General features: G+C 51.9%; 1 protein-coding gene across 10 annotated transcripts in view; it reads right to left on the bottom strand.

Moving 5' to 3' along the window:
* Nucleotides 1-22762, bottom strand: part of LOC149340056 (protein Aster-B-like) — a 118577-nt gene that overhangs the window by 52977 nt on the left and 42838 nt on the right. The window contains exon 1 of one of the 10 annotated variants that reach the window (XM_089548799.1): nt 14115-14586. The exons of 5 other annotated variants lie outside the window; for them this stretch is intronic. In XM_089548799.1, coding sequence (XP_089404925.1) covers nt 14115-14290 — 176 coding nt within the window. In that variant the 5' untranslated portion in view covers nt 14291-14586. Of the gene's footprint in view, nt 1-14114; nt 14587-22762 lie in introns of those variants that run through there. 4 more of the 10 variants (XM_089548793.1, XM_089548791.1, XM_089548800.1 and 1 more) reach the window with 4 other exon arrangements.

Here is a 22762-nt window from a genome sequence, read left to right on the forward strand (position 1 = left end):
GAATCCGCGCACTCTGACGTCATAACCATTTCGAGCAACCGAAAAGCGTGACACCTCTGCTGACAACCTTCTGTCGACAACGATGAGGCATTAAAGGCTTTCGCCTTAAAACAGTAATACTCGTACGCCTGCTGCCTCGATGCTGTGCCGACCATCTGGGGTCGACTAGGCCAGAGAAGCTACAGCCCACCGCAGTGTCCCACTATTGACGCGGAGTTTACAGCGTCAGCAGAACAGATAAGGTAGCTTTTTTTTAAAAAAAAACCTCTTAGTCGTTCTGAAAGGGCTGGGGACCAAAGAGGCTGGCCTTGCAGCTTTTCGCCGCCAACATCCGTGCTGACCTTTAAGCATTGAATGGGCTGGGCTGTCTGCATAATGTCATGGGAGTATAGGCAGGAAGTCTGCAAAATGGCTAGATGAACGTAGAATGACTGGATTGATTGACTGATTTTAATTACGTGGCAATGCAAAAGTGTGGGCTATTAGCAATGCCGTGGCGGCTCTGTGGTCATGGCCCTCGGTTGCTGGCCCGAAAGACGCGGGTTTCCTTACTGGCTGGAGGCGAAATGCTATAGACCTTATGCAAAACTGGCGCCCCCTTGCGTTGACGGCGCGCGTTTCCGCCATGTTGGGGGCTTGCGCACGTTGGCATTTATCGTCGTCCAAGATGCCCAAATATTGCTCTGTACCTTGCTGTACACAAAGAGGACTCAAGGATAACCAAGGAAACAAGGTAAGAGTTTATTTCTCGCCTAGAGCACGATGCGAGGCAGCGGGAAGCCTCTTGCGGGTGTCGAGTGCTTTTCAAGTTATTAATCAGATCGTAGACGAAGTCACAACAAACACAACATTTGCAGAATTAAAAAGGTTAATAAGTGGGCTGTTTGCTTAGCTTGTACTAGCCGAGGAGCGCTCCTGCCTGCTATCAGTTACGGCGCGCTGCGTCGGTCAGCTAGTAGTTTCTCACGCGGGATTAGTTTTGCGTCTGCCGCTCGGCTTCATGCGGCCGTTTCTTTTTTTTTCGTTTATCCTGAACCTTCGGTTTGCTTTTATGCAAGTCTTATACAATCTTAAACCTGCGAAGTGTCACAGGCGAACGGATCCGCAACGGACCTTCGCGTAGCCCGTGTTAGTGACTTGCGTACGCAGTAGGCAGCGTAAATCGATCTTTTACCGTTCGTGGTCGGCTGTTCGATCGTCGCGTATTATGTGAAGATCGTATTTTCCAAACGATAGTGTGACCCACAGTGCAGCGTCGGCAGTCATGGTCGGGCCATCACTTTGCCGAATACCTACTATCGTGGGGCGCAGCAATGCGAGCAACGCAGATGTTCAGGTCGTTTTTTTTATTATTTTAACGCGCCGAAGCTACACCTGGGCTATGAGGCACGCAGTAGCGGAAGGCATCGGACTGATGTTGACTACCTGGGGATCTGTAATGTGCGCCGAAACCTCGATACAGTGGCGTTTTCGTTTTTCGCCTCCATCAGAAAAACGGCCGCTGCGGGATCGAACTCACTTCCTTTGCGTCAGCAGCACAACGCCTTAGCCACTGAGCCACCGAAACGTGTTGATTAAGTGGCTGCGCTATCACCAAGCCTTTTAGGCTTTATGTAAATTTGAAAACAGCTCATAACGTCCCTAATGCTCGACTTATTGTTGTTCTGACATAGTTCAGATAACTAACCTCACTGTAGCATGGTACACGAAGTTATCTTGGAATTGTGCATTAAGCAGCAGTTTTCAGAAGAACATAACTACAAAATCTCTTCTTAGTTCCAATGTAAACAAGATGTTGAGCAAAGCATGCATTGAGCCAAATGCAAAAGAAAATATTTCCCGGTATGCAGTACATTTCACTGTGCGTCTTTCTTTTGCAGATGTCTTTCCACTGCATCCCTGATTAGCCGAAGATGTGCAAAGCATGGCTAATCGCCACAAAGAGGGATCCCCCGTTCAACATTGCGACTGCCCGCATCTGCTCAAACCATTTCACAGATTTCACCAGGGCGCAGGATGCTAACTGACAGAGAATGACTTTCTGTGGAACAGAGCTAGTGGGCGCAGGATGCTAACTGACACGGCTGTTCCATCAGTGTTTGCATTCTCCAAGGCAAAGAAGACACGAAAGCCACCAAAAGCTCTTAAAGTAAAATCACTTAAAATAAAATAAAATAAAAACTTATAATAAAGCTATCGCGCACGGTCCGTACCAAGCAACTACGTTGACTCCATGACCACATGCCCCCAACATGGTGTCGCTTGCTCGTTTCGGTTTTCTTCCGGTAGATGGCAGCAGTTTTGCATAAGGTCTATAACTGTGCGATGTCAGTGCTCGTTAAAGGGACTATGAAACAAATTAATTGAGATTACGTAAATATAGGCAATCCATCACTCGTCACCCCAGCGAAAGAATTTTCGAGCTAGCATGAATAACAACGAAGTTATAGACGATTAAAAATCACGCTCCTCCTCTCCCCCTCAACTCATACGCGCGGAGCACCAAGAAAAAATAAAGAAAACAGCTCCGGGACTGGGCTCCGCCCATGAATACGTCATTCGCTGACGTTCGGTTTACGGCTTCCGGTTGTCGCACTCCCGAGGAGCAGCGTGCGTCGGCAGCGTCTCTCCGGTCTCGGCGCTTTCTTTGCTCCCGAACTCCTGGCAGAAAGAGGTGGCAGAGGTAAATTGGAAACATATGCGTGAAGGCAATGCCCTGGCCCGCGCTTGCCCGAGGGGGTCGCGCGGCGCCTCGAGCAGACGATTTTCACCGCTACCGGAAGTGTGCCCGTGACGTCGTAGCTGCCGCGGCTCGAGCGAATGACAGCGTGTGGTGGCCTACCGACGTCATGGGACTAGTGACGTCTGTTTTCCCGGTTTTGGTTTCAAAATCGCTCCCTACGAAGACACCAATCGGCCCGCGAATTTTAAAAAACGCGATTTTTAAAAAGCCATAATAAATTGCCGGCTCAGTTCCGAAGACTCATACTTGGTGTCAGTGCTTCTGAGCATAACTTCTAACATTTACAAGCGTCTTTTAATTCTTTTCATGGTCCCTTTAAAGAACTCCAGGTGGTCCAAATTACCCGGAGCCATCCACTACGGCATCCCTCATAGACTTGAGTCGCTTTCGGACGTAAAACCTCAAAAAACGAAAGGTATTAGCAATGCCTTAACGGAGGGTCCCTAATTCGTTTCGATTTCTTGGGGCTCTCTAAGGTGTACTGGCAATGCACAGCATATAGGTTTCTTTTTCGCTTTGGTTCCACTAAATAGCAGCCGCCACGTCGGCGACAGAACCCGCGAAATCGTGCTACGCAGCCGAAAGCCGCAGCCACTGAGTCAATTCGGCCGGTTATATTAACGGTCCGTAAAAAAAAAAGTTGACCACTGCACATAAATCTAGAGGGTGAAATAGACCCGAGTCGCAGCTGAATGCGGAAATATTTGCAACGACTGAACTGTTCTTTGAGTCCCCACAGGGAGCAAATATAAGCCCGGAGGAATCTTAGCACCGGTGACTGACTTGCAGAGTACAAGCGTCGCTTGAAACTAGGCTTTGCAATCTGTTGGGACAAAAGAGTGGACTCCAAGAGAAGCGACGCGTAGCAGGGGCGGCAGACAGCCAGTTTTAGAGAACAAAGGGAATTTTCCACGACAGGGCTAAGCGGAGATCAGTGGAGAAGGTCTTTGTCGCTGAGTGAATGAAGCCGGTTAATGTTGATGATGATGCACGCAAAGAACCAGAAGCGATGAAGATCTTGTTAACTTTACAACTGAGAGAAGCACGGGGAGTGGAAAGGAGCTAGTTCGGAGAATCAGCTGTTCTGTTCAGCTGACTTCTGAGTGGACCGGCAGCTTACCCTTGGTTCTAACCTAAACGAGGTCGAGCCTGCGCTCAGCGAACACAGATGTCACGACGACGGAGCACAGAGAGTTCCCTCAAACGCGAGGCATACAGATCCAGCCCACATGGACGGGCAAAGCACCTGTGCGCTACTTGTCGACGCCAAGGGCTTTGTTAACCATGTGCATACGCAGGCGTTATACAGAACTCCATTTCTGAGGAAACTGCCACCCCGCCCGACACGGCCAGCTCGTCAATTCCCTGCAAGCACCTTCTAAAGAGGCACTCTACAGTTCAGCTAACAAAGCCAGGAGCCTTTTACGCGGTGTAACTGCAGAGTCACGCCTACCTTCATTCTTTGGCCTTGAGATAACACAAAAACGTGTCGGGAGCGCTATCAAATTCTCGAAGCGAAAGAAAAAAACGTAACGGTAGAACACGTTGCTATGGCCAGTCGCATTAAATGCTTATCTTCGATTACGACTTCGGGGCAAACAGCGATGCAATCGGAATTCTCGGCTGCATCTTTTTCGCGGAACACAAATGTACAGATTGCGCCAGCTCCGGAACCGAGGAGATTGCCTTGAAATCGAGGGTGGGGGAGACGGAAAACGTGCTGCATTGAAACGATTAAAGACGGTTTCGTAAAAATTCTTTCCATATCAGTATGTCGCCCCTGATGCCAAGACAGCATGTATACGTTCCGGAGCAGAAGCTTCCTACTACGCACACCCACACCGCAGGAAAGCTAACCGCTCTGAATTCTTGCCCGGATCAGTTTTGTTTTTGTCTACTTTTCCCCTTTCGATGCTACAGGTTAGCGCGCACCGATAACTCCTCCAAGCATTTGTGGCCACGCCCCAGTAAAGACCTCAAATCGGTAAAGTGTTCGTGTCATAAACGAAAACAAAATTCACAACGTTCATGCTTGCTGCGTAATGCGCGAAACCACTAGCACTAATTTTTTCCACCTCATCCTCCTCGCAGCGATAGCTGTCAGACTTCCCGCGCGTGTGCAGCGTGTGTTGTGTGAGGCGTAGACGTCTTCACACGTGGCGTCTTTTCGCCTCTGCTTCGGTTCGTCCTGCAACTGCACTCAGTGTAGCTCGCAACTGCCCTTTCCTCGCCACCTCTCCGGCGCGCAGTAGCGGCTCCGCGGGAATTAACCGCTTCGAGCGATGCAGAGAAGCAGAGTCAGGTGCTTCGCCCCCTTCCATGTAGGCCGTCGTACAAGAAACGGCGTCTGCTAGGCGTTATCACGCTATCATGCACACCTGTGACGCGGGCTGCTCACACACGCGGTGGCCGCCGCACACAACTCGCTTCGCTGCTAGGCGCACCGCATCTAGCTTCCCCGCAAGCCACGTTGCACACGCGCGACACTAGCGCGCCCATGCGCGGGGGCCTTCTGTCTTCTAGGTGGTGTTGGCCCATGACGCCCGCGGCGCGCACCTCCACACTTCGGGTGTGCAAGCTGAGCGCACACCGGACGAACGCCAAGCGCGTTCCTTCGAACGTACTATTAACGGCTCTCGCTGTAGTGAGCACATAGCAGTATCTGGTTCAAACCCCGTTTCTTGGCTCTCATTTGTTACACATATAGTCCATGGCACCAAAATCACTTTTCGACGTTTTCCGCGAAGGTTACGCTGCGTTCTTTGTACCTGTTACGAAACAAAAAACGGACGTACCTGCGGACACTTTCTGGATGTTAGTTAGGAGACAGAGGACTTCAGAGATTATACGGGTAAATTACCCAATATTAGATAAATAGGTACCTTGATAGATAATACGGATGAATTATTTAGACATGTATTTATATAGATACCTTTCTATATCTGCCTATATATCTATATATTTCATATATACCATAAAAAAAGACATCTATTCCAAATTATCCAGCTTATACGTCAAGCCAAGCATCTAATCACAGTGGGTGTCAGTGGCAAAGGGACAGGGTTGCAGAGATATGGGAGACGCCTTTGTCCTGCAGTGCGCGTAGTCATGCTGCTGCTGATGACGATGATCTAGACATAGACAGACGCATTTATTCTGCACAGTGGCGGTCCTAGTTATAACCGAGTACAATACAAGAAAGCAACGGCGAATGCCCCTCAAAGGAAGCCCTCCAGCCAATGGCGGCGACTGGCTCTCATGACGTCGCGGTTGATCCCCTAGAGCGAAATCGCAGAAGACTGGCAGGTGTACGTCTCCTTGAAATGTGATCATGAATGCGATTTACCGCGACGTCATGGCAATCAGTGGACGTCACTGGCCGAAGGGCCTACTTCACGAGGCCCGCTGCGTTCTGGAGTTGTATCCGACTTTTTTAACGCGTCTTACAACATGAAGACATCGGTGCAGATTAGGTATGGGGCTGCGGACTACTGGGTGGCCTCGAGCAACTTTCCTTTCTCCACCATGTTCAGACTTCGAGCAGTCCAGAGCAGTTCATCTGAATGCCAACAGCGCAGGATAATGAAAAAAAAAGAGAGAACCCTATGATCAAACAGCCCTGAAGTTAAAAGAGCCCAGCAGATAGTGACATGATTAATGCAGGGTGCTAGCCGTTCCACGTCTCGACCATTCTCTTACTTTTGCATGTGATGGCAGCAAGCATAAATACGCGCCACCTGCGCTGGGTGGTACTCTACTGCACCCCCGCCCCTCCTCCCCCCGCGCCAATTGCAATAAAAAGGCGATTACGTAATCACCGTAACTGCTGGTTACTTCTGCTTCGTGCAAATATACTGATTATTCTCGTTTTCTTTTTAATGCGGCAATACAGCGTGCAGGTACACATACACAAACATGCACAGATACATATACACATAAGTACACATATACTGAAGTATATGAATGCGCATGTGTGTTGCCTCTGTGCAGAAACGCGCTAATTACAGAACCGTCAAGCTGTCAAGGGACAGTATTTTCTCTACGGTCCCTTCATGTACAGTTTTCACAAGATTGCAAATAAAGAATTTCATATTGGCGGCTCAAGCACAGAGTTTGTGTGTGTGCGCGCGCGTGTGTGCGTGCGTGCGTGTGCCTGTGCGCGTGTGTGCATTACTCAACCCCCCTCCCCCTTGCACTACATGTGCAAGTCTAATGGTAGTTAATAAAACCTCGGTTAACACAGAATTACTATACAGATTTCTATCACTCAGTGCGTAAAAAGTACGGCGCTACGGTATGGTATGGGTACAGGCTAGTTGGTAAAGCATGTTTGAGATAAAGTGCGCAGTGAAACGGACGAGTGAAGGCGACAGAAGCGCTGTAAGTGCGTCTGTCGTCTTCACTGGTCCGTTTCTTTCCGCATTTTATGCCAACGCTACACGGTAAGCTTCGGACCCCACCGATACATACACACCAGTAATCTTTCGCTTTCATAAAATTCTGTGGCTTCCAAGCAGACAACTGCATAAACTACCTCAGGTTCTCGGGGAAAGAGCTTAAAGGTTGCAGTGAGCTACGCTCGTTAACGTACGTTGTGAAAAACGCAATGTTTCAGCGCGCCCTAGCAACTGTCGAATGGTCTACTGGATTGCCACCCGATTTCTGCTACGACAGCTGTTTGGGGAATCCAAGCACCGCGCAGGCACCCGTCTCACAAAGGCGACCCACTCGCTGATTTGCCTCAGCTTACCTCAGCGCGACGTTATCGGTCTTCACACTGGAACCGAGCAAGTCCTAAACACGTTTTCTAAAATGCTTCACGATCCGGTGACGTGGAAATGCGTGATTCCGGACATGCAGCATCAACACGCGCACGTCCTTGGCCTTGCCCGCACGACCTTGACGCGTGCACGGCTTATGCAAAGTTCCTACACGGCGCACACCTGCGAAGCGACCACTACAGGGACGGCACGAGCTCGACAGTTCTGCAATAGAGTTACTGTATATTGCCGCGTCTACAACAATAGCCGCTCGGCGGCTGTTCGGCACGCAGCTCGTGCGCCACGCGGTTCGCTGCTGAAGACGACGAAGCTCGACGTTCCATCCTGGCCGTCTCGGTGTGCGCTGGCATCATCTCGGTGTTGGCGTTCCTCTGCCGTCTGGACGCGGCGCTACCGGTACCAACTGCTACGTGACACTGGTGGAGGTTGCGGGCTCGACGTCCCATGTCCAACACCTCTTCAGACAGCCGCTCATCGAGTCCCGACCAGCTACCCCTTGTCTGCACGCCCGTTCACCGCAGCAGCCGCCGCCTCCTGGGACTGGTCCCAGAGTTTGGTCTTCTCCCAAAAGAGGCACGCACTCATCGACCTGGTGAGCATACCACCATGGCGCAGGCTAGCGCTTCACACTTGACGCTCCAGCAACCCCGCGTGCCAGCCAGCTTCCATGGCGTCACCTTCGAAGACGTTGAAGACTGGCTTGACCAGTTTGAGCGGGTTGCCGATTTCAACCAATGGAGCCCTGCGCAGAAGCTGCGGAACGTGTATTTCGCCCTCGAAGACGGAGCCAAGATTTGGTTCGAGAACAGGGAGGCCGATCTCCAAAGCTGGGATACCTTTCGCCAGCAGGTCCGGGACACCTTTGCTAGCACGGACCGCCGGGATCGTGCGCGGCGCCTCCTGGACGCCCGCGTCCAAAAGCCTAATGAGAGCGTTGCCATGTTCGCCGAGGACGTGACCCGTCTTTGTCGGCGCGCTGACCCAGATATGGCGGAATCCACGAAGCTCCGCCACCTGATGCAAGGTGTGAAGGACCAACTCTTCGCTGGTTTGGTCCGCAATCCCCCGCAGACGGTAGCCGACTTCATCAAAGAGGCGACCGCCATTGAGCGGGCCTTGCATCAGCGCTGCCGCCGAAATGACTCCTTGTGCGGTGAGCCAAGCGCCAGTGCGGCTTCTTTGAGCGTGTCCAGCGACAATGCGTCGCTGCGTGAGCTCATACGCGCGGTGGTCCGTGAAGAGCTCCAGAACCTGACCCTTGCCTCTTCTGATCCGACGGCTGCGGCTCTTACCGAGGTTGTGCGCGGCGAGATTCGCCAAGCATTTTCACCGCCTCCTCCAGTCATGCCGGAGCCACGCCCCATGAGCTACGCCGCGGCTCTCCGTTCCGAGTTGCCACCTGTGCAACGCTTGCCGTACCACCCGTCGCCGCCAACCGCTCCGTCACCGTCATTCTACCAGCGGCCTCAGCGAGGACCTGCCATGCGTCCACCGGCCCGGAAGGCGGCTGTTTGGCGCACTTCTGATCAGCAGCCGCTCTGTTACCATTGCGGGGAAGCCGGCCACCTGTATCGCCGTTGCCCCTACCGTGAAATCGGCCTCCGGGGTTTCCCACGTGACGCTCCCTGTCCCCGTTTCGGTGAGCGACCCCACGAAATAGAGGAGTACCTTGCTGCCCATGACACCACCTCTACCTGCCGACCCCGATCTCCGTCTCCCGCACGCATCACGTCGCCCAGCCGCCAGGCTTTCCCAGATGGACGGCGGGGCCGGTCTCCAAGCCCGCGCCGGGGAAACTGAAAGCGGCGACCTCAGGGGGGAAGGTTGCTGACAGCGGATATAACGAAGACCCCCGAACGCCGCCGGAGCGCGATGCCGAGATCCCGATGCCGCCGCAGCCCGATTCTGTGAACCCGAGTTTCCCTGACACCGATGCAGTTAGCGCCGACCTCCGCATTCACGTTGACGGGCACCCAGTGACTGCTTTAGTTGATACAGGCGCGGACTTTTCGATAATAAGCAAGCACCTCGCGGATCGCCTCAGCAAGGTAAAGACAGCATGGGATGGACCTCAAATTCGTACTGCTGGCGGTCACCTCATGACGCCTGTCGGAAGATGCACTGCTCGAGTCACCATTGCCAATTCTGCTTTTGTTGGCACTTTTGTTGTTCTGCCGCACTGCTGCAAAGACCTGATCCTCGGAATGGACTTCTTGCGTGAGCATGGTGCCATCATAAACCTTCCTGATCGTCTGGTAACATTTTCGACCCCTGGAACGATTTCAGCCGACACCGAACCACGCAGAGTGGCCCTGCGCATAATCGACGCCGATGTGACCGTGCCTCCGCGATCCTGTGCCCTCGTTACTGTCATTTGTGACGACCGGTGCAGTGCTGACGGCGTAGCAGAACAGAACACTGCGCTTGTGCTCTCTCATGGGGTCTGCATCGCGAGGGGTATCGTCACGCTACGGAACGGCCTGGCAGATGTCCTTCTAACGAATTTCGGGACCGAACGGCAACACATCGCCAAGGGCACTGCGGTCGCATACTTCGAGGGAATCGCTGAAATTAACGACTGCCTTGCCCTCCAGAGCGAAACGTGCAATTCTTGCACACCTCAGCTGATCCTCGACGTGAACCCAGACTTACCCCCAGCCGATAGGGAGAGCCTAGTCGGCCTACTGCATCAGTTCCAAGACTGTTTCTCGTCTACGTCGGCAGTCAAACAGACGCCTCTCGCTAAGCACCGCATCATTACGGACTACAGTACCCGACCAATTCGACAAAACCCATACCGTGTCTCACTGAGGGAGCGTGAAGCCATAGCTGAACAAGTCAAAGAGATGCTGCAGGATGGTGTTATTCAGCCGTCGAGGAGCCCGTGGGCTTCGCCTGTGGTTTTGGTTAAGAAGAAGGATGGTAGTCTGCGATTTTGCGTTGACTACCGGAAGCTTAACCAGGTTACCAAGAAAGACGTCTACCCGTTACCACGCATTGACGACTCTCTTGACCGGCTGCGGCACGCGCGCTACTTTTCTTCGCTGGACTTAAAAAGTGGTTACTGGCAGATCGAAGTTGACGAGCGGGATCGCGAGAAGACAGCGTTCGTGACGCCGGATGGCCTTTATGAGTTCAAGGTCCTTCCTTTCGGTTTGTGTTCAGCTCCGGCAACATTTCAGAGAATGATGGACGCTGTTTTGTCGGGCCTGAAATGGCAGACGTGCTTGGTATACCTGGACGACGTTGTTGTATTTTCGCCAACGTTCGAAGAACACCTCCAGCGCCTCTTGACCGTGCTACAGGCTATAAGATCTGCCGGCCTGACGTTGAAGCCCGAGAAATGCCACTTTGGTTATGAGGAGCTCCTTTTCCTGGGCCATGTCGTCAGCCATCGTGGAGTCCGGCCGGATCCTGCTAAAACAGCTGCCGTCGCCAACTTTCCCACTCCTTCGGACAAGAAAACGGTCCGGCGTTTTTTGGGCCTTTGCGCGTATTACCGGCGGTTCATTGCCAACTTTTCCCGACTTGCTGCACCGTTGACGCATCTTACAAGAGAGGACGTCCCATTCGCGTGGACAGAACAGCAGCAGCAGGCATTTGATGAATTACGGCGACGCTTGCAATCCACGCCTGTCCTTGGTCATTTCGATTCTCGTGCGGAGACTCTCGTCCACACAGATGCCAGCAACGTGGGTCTCGGTGCTGTACTCGTCCAGTGGCAGGACGGTGCTGAGCGTGTAATAGCATACGCCAGCCGCACTCTGTCTCGTGCTGAATTTAATTATTCCACGACCGAAAAAGAATGCCTTGCCGTGGTATGGGCTGTGACAAAATTTCGACCTTACCTGTACGGCCGGCATTTTCAAGTTGTAACCGACCACCACTGTCTCTGCTGGTTGACGAACTTACGGGATCCCTCTGGCCGCCTTGCGCGTTGGAGCTTACGCCTTCAGGAGTTTGACATGTCCATCGTGTATAAATCAGGGCGCCAGCACAACGATGCCGACTGCTTGTCCAGATATCCAGTCGAAGCTGCGCTCGACGACGACGAACCGGACTTTCCTCTCATCGCAGCCGTAGACGCAGCGACTATTTCCAGTCAGCAACGTGAAGACCCGGCGTTGAAACCTCTCATCGACTTCCTGGAAGCACGTACCGAGGAGGTTCCCCAGCCCTTCGCAAGAACCCAGTCCTCCTTTTGTCTGCGCAACAACGTGCTGTACAAAGCCAACTTTTCTCCAACCGGAAGCGACTACCTCCTCGTCGTTCCAGCGAATCTCCGTGAAGAAATCTTGCAGGCGTGTCACGACGAGCCCACCGCAGGTCACCTCGGCTACGCCCGCACTCTGGCTCGGATCAAAAAGAGCTATTACTGGCCTAAGCTTGCAGCGACTGTACGACACTATGTGCGCACGTGCCGTAATTGTCAACGAAGAAAAACACCCCCTGTCAAGCCAGCTGGACTTTTGCATCCCGTTCAAGTGCCCAGACTCCCGTTTGAGCAAGTTGGCATGGACCTTCTCGGCCCTTTTCCAACATCATCTTCGGGAAACCGGTGGATTATCGTTGCCACCGATTACCTTACGCGCTACGCTGAAACCAAGGCCCTCCAGCGCGGCACAGCAGCCGAGGCTGCGAAATTTTTCGTGGAATGCATCGTCCTCCGCCATGGCGCTCCAGAACTAATTATCACAGATAGAGGCACCGCTTTCACTGCCAAACTCTTGGAATCCCTCATGCGGCTGAGTGGCACTACTCACAGGAAAACAACCGCCTACCATCCCCAGACGAATGGCCTGACCGAGCGCCTCAACAAAACTCTCGTCGACATGCTGTCCATGTATGTTGACGTTGAACATCGATCTTGGGACGATATCCTGCCATATATTACTTTCGCGTATAACACGGCTCAACAGGAAACAACGCGGAGGACGCCCTTCTGTCTGTTGTACGGCCGCGAAGTGTCGACAATGTTGGAAGCAATGCTGCCCCATGATGGCCGCGACCCCGACGTTGGCGCCCAGGAGTTCACGCTTCGCGCAGAAGAAGCTCGAAAACTTGCAAGAGTGCGCATCATGAACCAACAAGACCGTGACGCCCGACGTTACAACCGCCGCCACAGACTGATGACGTTCGCCCCGGACGACAAAGTGTGGGTATGGACCCCCATTCGACGCCGTGGTCTTTCCGAAAAACTGCTCAAGCAGTATTTCGGCCCCTACCGAGTTCTCCGTCAGCTAAGTGACGTAACCTATGAAGTTCTCCCGGATGGGGCTTCCCAGACTACTCGCCGTCAGCAGAGACCAGAGATTGTTCATGTAGTGCGGATGAAGCCCTATTTTTCGCGAGACATTCAGTGACTAAGTGCTGTGTGTTACTGTGTTTTTTTTTTATTTCTTTCTCTCTATTTTCTTGTTAAAGCATCGGGCCGATGCTCTTTCCGAGAGGGAGGGTAATGCCGCGTCTACAACAATAGCCGCTCGGCGGCTGTTCGGCACGCAGCTCGTGCGCCACGCGGTTCGCTGCTGAAGACGACGAAGCTCGACGTTCCATCCTGGCCGTCTCGGTGTGCGCTGGCATCATCTCGGTGTTGGCGTTCCTCTGCCGTCTGGACGCGGCGCTACCGGTACCAACTGCTACGTGACAATATGCTACCAAAGTATACAGTAACTCTATTCTGCAAGAGCGGTGCGCGCCACCGACGGGTGGCGCACTTCTCACGATGAAGAGCGCCTGGTTCTCAAGGTAGCTGGCACACCGCGGTGAGATTTGTCTGTGCGAGCGTCTGGACATAGGGGAGATGGGGAGGGGGGTGGGGTGTGGTGTGGTGGCACAAAACTGCACGCGATCACCTTTGCTTCACAACGGACTACTACTGCATGGATGGTGTTCTAGCTGTTTGGCGCAGCGACTCTGCTTGCACGCAAGAGCACCAGCACTATTCAGCGCACGCCAACCTGTCTCTAAGTGCTCCGAGGGTTCTTATTCGAGAGTGGCAGAGGAAGGGTTTGAGCACGCGTGGCGCGGACCACAACTCCAGATGAAGCCACTTCCCCCGTAGACCGACGCCTGCACGCGCATGCCGGATCACTCCCGTCCCTGTGCGCTGATGAGAGGGTACAAGTGGACGAACGCTAATGGACGGCTCCGATAACAACATAGACCCTTCGGGCTCTTCGCGTCCGAGTCTCTAGACATTTGAAGATCAGACTATGACATGCTTGACGCGCATGAAAAAGGAATGGTGCAATATCATTATACGAGCCCAGAAAAACAAAACATTTGTGTTAGCAGTAGTGAACGCAAACTCTAAAATGAACTTCCCGCTTAACAGTGGAAGTTGACAAGATATGTTTTTCTACGCACCTTCGAAAGCGTGGTAATACACACGCGGATTAGACGGAAAGAGCGCAAATACGCGAGTGAACGGTGTGCAAGGCAGATCTGCACAGAAAACACGCCTGCAACAGGAAGGTTCGAAAGCTCTGGAGCAGGGTTCGCCTCCGAAAGCGAGACCAGGGAGCTATACGCGGAAAGAGCAAAAGGGCGGCAGGATCCAAACAAGGCATGCAGCTGAGGCCGCTCACCGAGAGGGGACAGCCGGCGGCGGCTGCTTGGCTCGAGGCTTGAACGCTTCGAAGATGATGGGCGCCATGGCCGCGACGGGCAGGCCCACCATGCCGCGGCCGTGTCGTGGAACACTCATTTGCTGTCCGTTCGGTGTCCAGAGCGAACTTGCGCGCGCGCTGCTTGTTGTGGTCATGTGGGATGCGGTCAACGAAAAAGGATGACACCACGTGACCCGAATAGAGAGAAGAAAAAAAGCGTGGCGGGACGAAGAAAATAAACAAAAAGAGAGAAAGTACTGTCCTATCAGGGGGCAGGTCGCCCGTACAAGTTGCCTTGTTTACCCCGCCTCCGAGACAACAGGCGCGCGCGCATATCGAAGTGTTCGCAGCGCGGGACTTCGACGCACGCAACTGGGCACAGTCTCCGAAAGGGAAACAAAAGGCTTTTGTCTGGCGGCGGGACGACGCTATCGCCGGCGCCGACGCGCACCTTCGCCGCGGCGGCGGCGACAGCGCGGCAATTAGCCAGCGACGGAAGTTTACCCACGCCCAGCTCGCACTTGCCGCTGCTGTATAACGGTGCACGCCGCGCTCCTCAGGCATCGGCTGCCGCTCAGCGCCGCAGCAGCACTCGTGGCGCTGCTGTCGCACAAACTATGCTTTCGATGAGCTAAACGTATGTAACCGCCAAGCGGCTTAGACCTTGCTGCACGATTGGGAGGAAAATGGACAAAACAAAAAGGTCAAAACGTTACCACAAGCTACCCAGAACAAGCAATGCGAAGATGACGATCGCGGTATGCGGAACAGCCACAATCATATCTTCCTCAACGACCGAACAACGACAGCTGCTGCACCAATGACGAGTGCCTTTCCACGTCCAGCTGGCGCTTGTGGAAGACTGTCGATCCTGCCACGTACCCGCAAAAAACACTTCGGGTTCTTTAATGTGGACTGATATCATTAATGGGGACCGGAATCTCAGCTCAGAGGAATTTAATCCGAAGCCTTCGATCCAGTGCATCGTGCCTTTTAGTGACGCGATTCTTGCGTGATAGCGTTGCTGTGCCACATAAAAGCCCATCGACCAACGTGTGCTCCCAAGTTTGAACAAAAGCGTGACCAAGTTCGAAATGCATAAAAGAGAACCCTTAGCTGTGCATGCTTCTTGGTCGAGCTTGAAAAGGCTTTAAAACGCTCACTCTGGAGGAAAAACATTCGAGAGAGAAAAAAAAAAAAAAAGGGGCAACAGTAGGCTGCTCACTGGACTGGCTGGTGAACGCATGCTAATCAAGTCCAGCTCCCTTGGGCATCACTTTTAATTGTGAAGTAAATGTGGAATTGTAAAATACTGTTACGACATAACAGCAAAATCTTGCTTTTAACATTTGTCTTGCGGTGGCACCGAGTAGTAAATGTTGTCGAACAAAACCTATCGGTCACGTTTTTGACAATATTTGGTTTATTGATTTATTGAGGTTTAACGTCCCAAAGCGACTCAGGCTATGAGGGACGCCGTAGTGAAGGGCTCCGGAAATTTCGAACACCTGGGGTTCTTTAACGTGCACTGAACATCGCACAGTACACGTGCCTCTAGAATTTCGTCGTCATCGAAATTCGGCCGCCGCGGCAGGGATCGAACCCGAGTCTTTCGGGCCAGCAGCCAAGCGCCGTAACCACTGCACCACCGCGGCGGGGCGCGTACCTGCAAGAACTTAGAGCGATTCCATCAACGAACCTGAACAAAGCTAAGCTTGCACCAGGGCTGTGCACCCATTCCCAAACTTCTACAGCGTACCAAGCGTGTTAGGACGGCTGGCCGACCGCGCTGACTTTAGTGCGCTTCCGTATAGTTAGTTGAGAAACTAAACTGCACGCACGGGCTGGCCCGTTTCACAAAAACAGCGCAAAGGTCGAACGAAATCGAGCGCTTTTAAATGTGTGCAATGCATCCAACACATTCGAGGTCAACTACGACCACACACCGATGATGCTCTACTTTCTTCCTTCGCAGCATGACCGCGACTGAGTCTCTTGCCTAAGCGCCAACAAAAAGACTGTTGAAGTCGAAAGGCAGCGTGTTTTGAAATCTGCACAAGGAAGCGATAGTCTAGCGCAGTACGCTTGCAGGATGAGCATGTCACCGCTGTAGGCTACGGTGAGCTCAAGGCCAAACACAAGCCGAGCAATTCCTGCCGCTGCTCGCACACTTGCCATAAACCAGATCGGCCGCATGGTTTTAATAGGAATGATAATACACAGATGAGCCGACGCACTATGAATACCCGATAAGCTGCGCTCGATATCAGCCAGCACGAGTTCACCTGATCTTGTTTATACCGACGCACGCAAGACATGCGCGTTGTTATATGAATTTCCGATAAAAGCCCTTGCCGCACTTTCCCCTATATGAACATTTACAAAATCAACACCACAATGCTCGTCGGAGCGCATGCTGACACACTTACATGTCATGCGCACGCAAGCTGAGCACATTTCAGACAGCAGGGACAGCCGACTAAAGGATGGCCGTGGAAGTGGCCTCGCATAAATGCGACATAACGCCTCCTACGCACGGCGCCGCTCTACAGGCGACGGATGCTAGCAGTGTACGAGTCTGTCCCGTGTGCACCGTTCCCTGCACCTAACCTGCCCTCTCACCCGTCTACACGTACGCACATATGTACAGAGAAGCGCTGTTGACGTCGCCGATACACAGAAGTATGCGGAAGGCGTCAGCTGCCGCGTAGAACAAAGCGGGGGCGCCCGTAATGGGGCAGCAAACAAGAGCACTTCGACATTACGACGCGTGTGGCCGAGTTAGAGATCGCCTCTGGTTGTTTTCCAGCCGCAGTCAGTGCGAGATTAGGCTGAGGCAGCATGGGCCATCTCCTGGCCGATAAGACCTCCGTATCAACTTTGTAACTGCCTGATGAACGTCGACAGCGTCTTGAAGAAAGCGGGCATTCGCGCTATCATACACCTAAGAGGCCAGGCCGGCCAGCTTCGGCTAGGCCCAAGTATCCACCTAAACATAGCCATACAGCTACAGAGAAAAGCTTTGTAGCCGTATGGCTGCGCCTGGGCGTATGCCAATGAGTAATTACTCCCTTATCACAAATCCTCGCCGCCTTGGGGCATTCCCCTAAAACACTGGACCAAGTCCAAGTCAGTACTACAGGCCGCAACTAGAAAATTAAACGCTGCCACAACAGAGAGCAGTCAGTGCTCATGGTCGGACGTTGAACTTATGCAGGCAGCGCCTTGCGGCAAAGCAAGGGTGATCCACGTTCTTCTGGCTTGGCTGCCGACAGGAACCCCGGAATAATTACGGCTCAATGCGCACACGGAAGTTCGATAAGGACTGCCTCCGAGGTCCAGGAAGAGGACTTCCGGCAGTGGACTCACAAGGAGTTCACAAACCTCTGCGATGACGTCGGTCGACGGGACGACGCCAAAATATCCTCCAGTTCGGAGACAGAACATCACGCACGAAGTAGCAGGAGTCGCATCGCGTGCTGGGTAAGCGAAAGCTGAGGCTCGTATTTGCGGTCTACCTGCAAAGGCAGTGATTAGTGATTCTCATAGCACACACGCGGATCCCGGATGGTGTGCCTTTCAGTTAATAGCTTCAGATTGCGGACGTGACACTGTTCGGAACGAAAGAAAAAAAAAACCTGTAAACTGTATGGAGGTTGTTTTAAGTCCGTAGCTATATCTGTCCATCCTTTTACTCACGCTAATCGCAGCTCAGGTGCTTCAGGTATCGATGGAAAGTGCCGCGGCTAGCAACATCTTTTCCTTCCATTTTTATTTTATTAAATACACCACCACCACCACCAATAATAATAATAATAATAATAATAATAATAATAATAATAATAATAATAATAATAATAATAATAATAATAATAATAATAATAATAATAATAATAATAATAATAATAATAATCCTATCTCTGGCCGTTCGGAAAGTAGCGAAAATGATAACCTACTGACACCTCAGCGGCGGCCGTTCCGCTATTGTGCCCCATGGCACCAGCATGCGATTATTCTCTCCAGGAGCGCTTTGCATGGCGTAGAGAACGAACCGCCAAGCAGAACAGAACATTTTGTAGAAATGCTTCTGCTGGTGGCAGAGCATTTCTGGTGGCAGGCTTTACCCTCACAAAACTGAAACCTCAGTGTGTTCCCCATTCATGTGCGCACGAACAAAAATTTCTCCCCAGTTGACCTGAGCAGACCACTGAACATGCTGCAAGGTGAACAAGGAACATTGGCAGGAGCTATACAGTGACTGCCTCGCACACAGTAGTAAAAAAAAAAAAAAAAGAGCCTCTATCTGCAGAGCAAGTATACAGCCCAAGTTCGGGCCGATGTTTGCCCATGAAAAAGAAGGACGCATGACAATTATTTTCCTGTTGGAGGTATACGCAGTCATTCTGGAAATAACGACCTCTAGCCGCAAAAAAAAAAAAAGCGAAGGAGTCTACTGACCGTCTATCCCGCGGACCCATAGTTTTTCTTTGTGAGCAAACAGCCGAGCAAATAATGGCTTCAGGGACTGTATCTCAGCTCGAACAGGAGAGGTGCCGTTTTTGTGCGTACGGTGCGGTTGGCTACACAGATTAAAGAACCGACAACGTCTGGATTTGTTCCTGTAAGCCACAGAGGTTACCGACCTGCGGCAGCACCCCCGGACCTCCGTCCAAAGGTGCGTTTGCGAAGCGAACTGCGCAATGCCGACGGCTCCCCTGCGGCGACTTTCCAACCACATACGCACCGCATGGCTTTCAAAGCTCTCGGACAGTACCACATATTAGTACATCTGTTTAACAAGGAACGCCAAGGGCGACAATTAGAAAACCGAGCATCGGGCTTGCCGTGCAAAGTTAAATTTCTAGGGCGCCGGGATGCTATAAACAAACCACTAACATTAAAGAGTAAGCCACTGACGTTTAGCAAAAAATATAAACAAGGAAACATATTCATACAGAGAAGCCACGTACAATAAATGCAGCAACTACGCCTTGATGCTTAGTACAATGTCGAATGTCAATGTCAGATCTGAGACGTACGTGCACAACGTGGGCGCAGGTACTTCGAAAACAGTGATAATTAGCTATAGATATAATAAAGTAAGCTTCACTAATTAACGTTTAAATTAGCGCAGTGTGGTGGTCAGGGCCAACGGGGAGATCGTAGCCGTGAGGTAAGCAATGCCATATCAGCGTATGAAACGAATAAAACATGTTTTCTGAAGCCCTGCCCGGCGCGAAGAAATCCAGTGCTTTTTCCTGTACAAACCGAAACCGAGCGCACGAGGAGCGCAGAAAGTTCAGTGAAGACGCTACATGTGCTAGTGACGTTTGCAATGCAATTCCATTTGCTTCGTCACTTGATGCAGGTAAAGGACCGTCATTGCCAAATGAAACGTGGTCGTCGTTTTTGCAAGCGCTGAAGCAAAATAAGAGCATGCTTGCGGTATAACAGCGAATAGCGCTGACAGTACGAATTGGGCGCCTTGAGTAATGCAGCATCATTAAAACACGTCACCAGCGGACGTTGCGTTCGCACTCAACTTCCGGCACGTCTCATGCGCTCCGTTTTGGTTTTGTGCTGTGAAAAGCAGCAGATTTTTGTCGCGCTGCAGGGCTTCTGAGAATGACATTTTCATATTTCCATAAACTGATATGACACAGTTTTCTCCGCGGCTACGATGTCGCCAGTGGCCCCATATAGCCATCAGGATGTGCAAGCTAAAAAGTTAATTTGTAAAATTAGCCAAGTTATCTAGCCGACTAGCACTGTTTTGGCAATAACTGAGATTCGCAGCGGCTGGCAGTCTGCTCCTGAACACATTTTTTTTTATGCCAACTTTTTCCTAAGAATTTTTTGAAGTGCTGACTGAGACACCCGGAGTATATGCACAACGTCGACGTCTCCTCCTTTTCGTGTCAGGCGCACGGGTCAAATGCAATCGTGAATGCGAAACCTGGCGTGCACACACTTTCAGTCAGCTACGCTCCAATCTCGCAAGACGGGCGCTGAATATATGCTGCTGGAATGGCCCCCCTTCCCTCTTCGCAGAGCTGAAGCACTCCCCCTCCCCCCCCCCCCCCCCAAAAAAAAAAAAAAGAAAAAGAAAAAAAGGAAAACATCGGCGATTTCTTAGTTCCGCTCATAGTCCAGTAAACCAGAGACGTACTGGAATATTCCAGCACTTCCAACTCGGCCTGAACAATAGAAGCAGCATGGTCACAGCATCTTGTATGGAAACGGTGAGACCTCATCGATATGCACCGTATACACAAAGACGTTGTCGAGACGTGTCGCCAGGGTGCTCGTGGTAGAAGCCCTGAAAGAAACCGTTCGCAGAGGTGGTTTGCATAGCATTGTTTTCTGCACGGAAGATAATGAAACAGTATCGAATAACCAGACAGCCTCAAGGGGCTCCCACTCCAAAAAATTCCCTTCACCCAAATCTATGCGCTACCTGCAGAGTCGCAAACAATGGCGCAAGATTAGCCCCAAGAACAACGTAGGAGTCAATACAAGAGCTCCCAGTGCAAACAGAGGCGTTAAGACCGCATGTGGCGCGTGCTTGTTCCTCGTGTGTTTACCGGCGATGGATACGGAAGAATAAGACCTTTCCACCTCTATCCAGGCAGTCGGTTTCTGGACGCGGAGGGAAGAGCGTGTGAGGGCTCTGTGCCTCGACAGTCTCCACGCGGTTCTACAAGCAGACGCCGCCCCCCCCCCCCCCCCCCCGCCACAGTCGAACGTCGAGCACAGCTGCAGCCTTCGACCTGCACTCGAAAAGGTCTCCCGGAGGCGTTGGCCGCACAGCAAAGCCTCTTCAAGACAGCTGCGGTCTTTTTTTTTTTTTTCATCAAAAAAGTAAAGAGACAGGCAATGCTCGCTTTAAATGCCTAAGGCCCCCTTCCGTCGGGTGCAGCGCGTACTATGTTGTTACAGTTAGCGAGCAATTTCAAGTGACAAGAAAAACATCCCAACGGAATGTGAATTGCGCCAAGTCGGCGAATGAAGGAGCAGTTTCAAGTGACAAAGTGTAATGTAAGTCGGATAGCTCAGGAAGAAATAGCAAATGCCCTTCAAAGGAGGCTCCTTCCAGCCAATGCCGTCGACAAATTGCCACAATGGCGCGGACGCCTGCTAGCGGCCGTGGCAGGTGAAATGAGGTTGACTGCGACGTCATGAGAGTAGATCGACGCCATTGGCTGGAAGGTCTCAATTGAGCGGTATTTGCCGCTTCCTTCTTGAGCTGTATTGTTGCGCTTAATATGTAGAGCTCGGACGACGAACATCTCGGCCGCAAGGCCACCGGGTGGAGCACTAGCCTTGCTTACAGCAAGCGTTTTATCAGGGGCATGCATAACCGTGCAAATTAATGTTTAGCGCTATTTCGTCTAGCGACAATGCCACCTTGTATCATTAAAACAAAGTGCGATGGATATCATAATTCGGTTTTAGCAGCGTGCTATCATGTGATACAAAATTTTATCGCTGTTTACTTGCCACCTTTATATGAGTAACTCCCCAAACTGTGTTTACAAACATTTGTTAAAATCTCCCATGCTTGCGCGAAGCGGTCATCCTGCCTAGAAGTTCCCGTGCAGACTCGTCAAAACTGTCTTTCCCCGGTCGATCTCAAAACTGTCGAGCTAAACCGACCGAGTCGCAAGTGTAACGGCGCCAACGAGCTTCCCAGCAGTTCACGCTACTGGCGAAAAAATATACTCTAGTGCTAAAAAAAATCTCTGCCTCTCCCGTAACCGAGAGTAGAGAGAGCATGAAATGTTTACGGGCATAACACAATGGTTGAAGATGGTACTATTTAAAATCTTGAAATGGGTCTAGTGTTCAACACAACACACCACACCACACAACACCACACAACACCACACCACACCACACCACACAACACATACTGTGCACTGGTCCATGTGGACGCAATCGTTTCCTGTGAGTGTCTGGGGAATCTCTTCCGCCCTGCCTCGTCAGCTGTATCCGGTTTCTGTCAGGCTCCATTGCTCGGCTTAAGCAGCTATGACGGTGGCGGCATTGAAATGCAGGACGATGCAGAAGCGTACGCGGACACGACGAGACGCATGCCTGAGAAGAATGTATATGCAGCGCGTTCGAATACTCCGTGAGCGTGTATACATCTGCCTGCCAAAGGGGGAAACGTCATGAGCTGAAGGCCCACCGGCCGGTCTTTTACATGCGTGAGTGTGGGACCGCGGCGCCATCCTTGGGGACGGCGCGGAAGCAGTTTTTCCGCCCAAAGCCCTTCTCGCCCTGGAGCTCCCCTCTTGCTCTAAGCGGCCCTCTCTCTTAGAGAGTCTCGTTAAATCTCGTACGGTGCCCGGATGCTCTCGTTTCAGTGCCCGGATGAGTGGAATTCAGTGCCCGAATGTTGGCTCTCGGTTTCGGCGTGACGTGACCACACTGCCGACAACGGGAGCTGAAAGCATTTCATGCTTAATACTCGCAACAAGCACAAGTTCGGACATGTCTACCGTCAAGACTTGCACTAAGTCTAGCTCAGTGCACATCCAGCAACACTATACGACCAATCGCTATATGAGACCGACCGCACCACGACACACGACACGCGAAAATGCTGCGACATGCCAAGCTCT

This window comes from Amblyomma mixtum, chromosome 6 (assembly GCF_055824585.1).
Source record: "Amblyomma mixtum isolate Tamu chromosome 6, ASM5582458v1, whole genome shotgun sequence".
NCBI lineage: Eukaryota > Metazoa > Arthropoda > Arachnida > Ixodida > Ixodidae > Amblyomma > Amblyomma mixtum.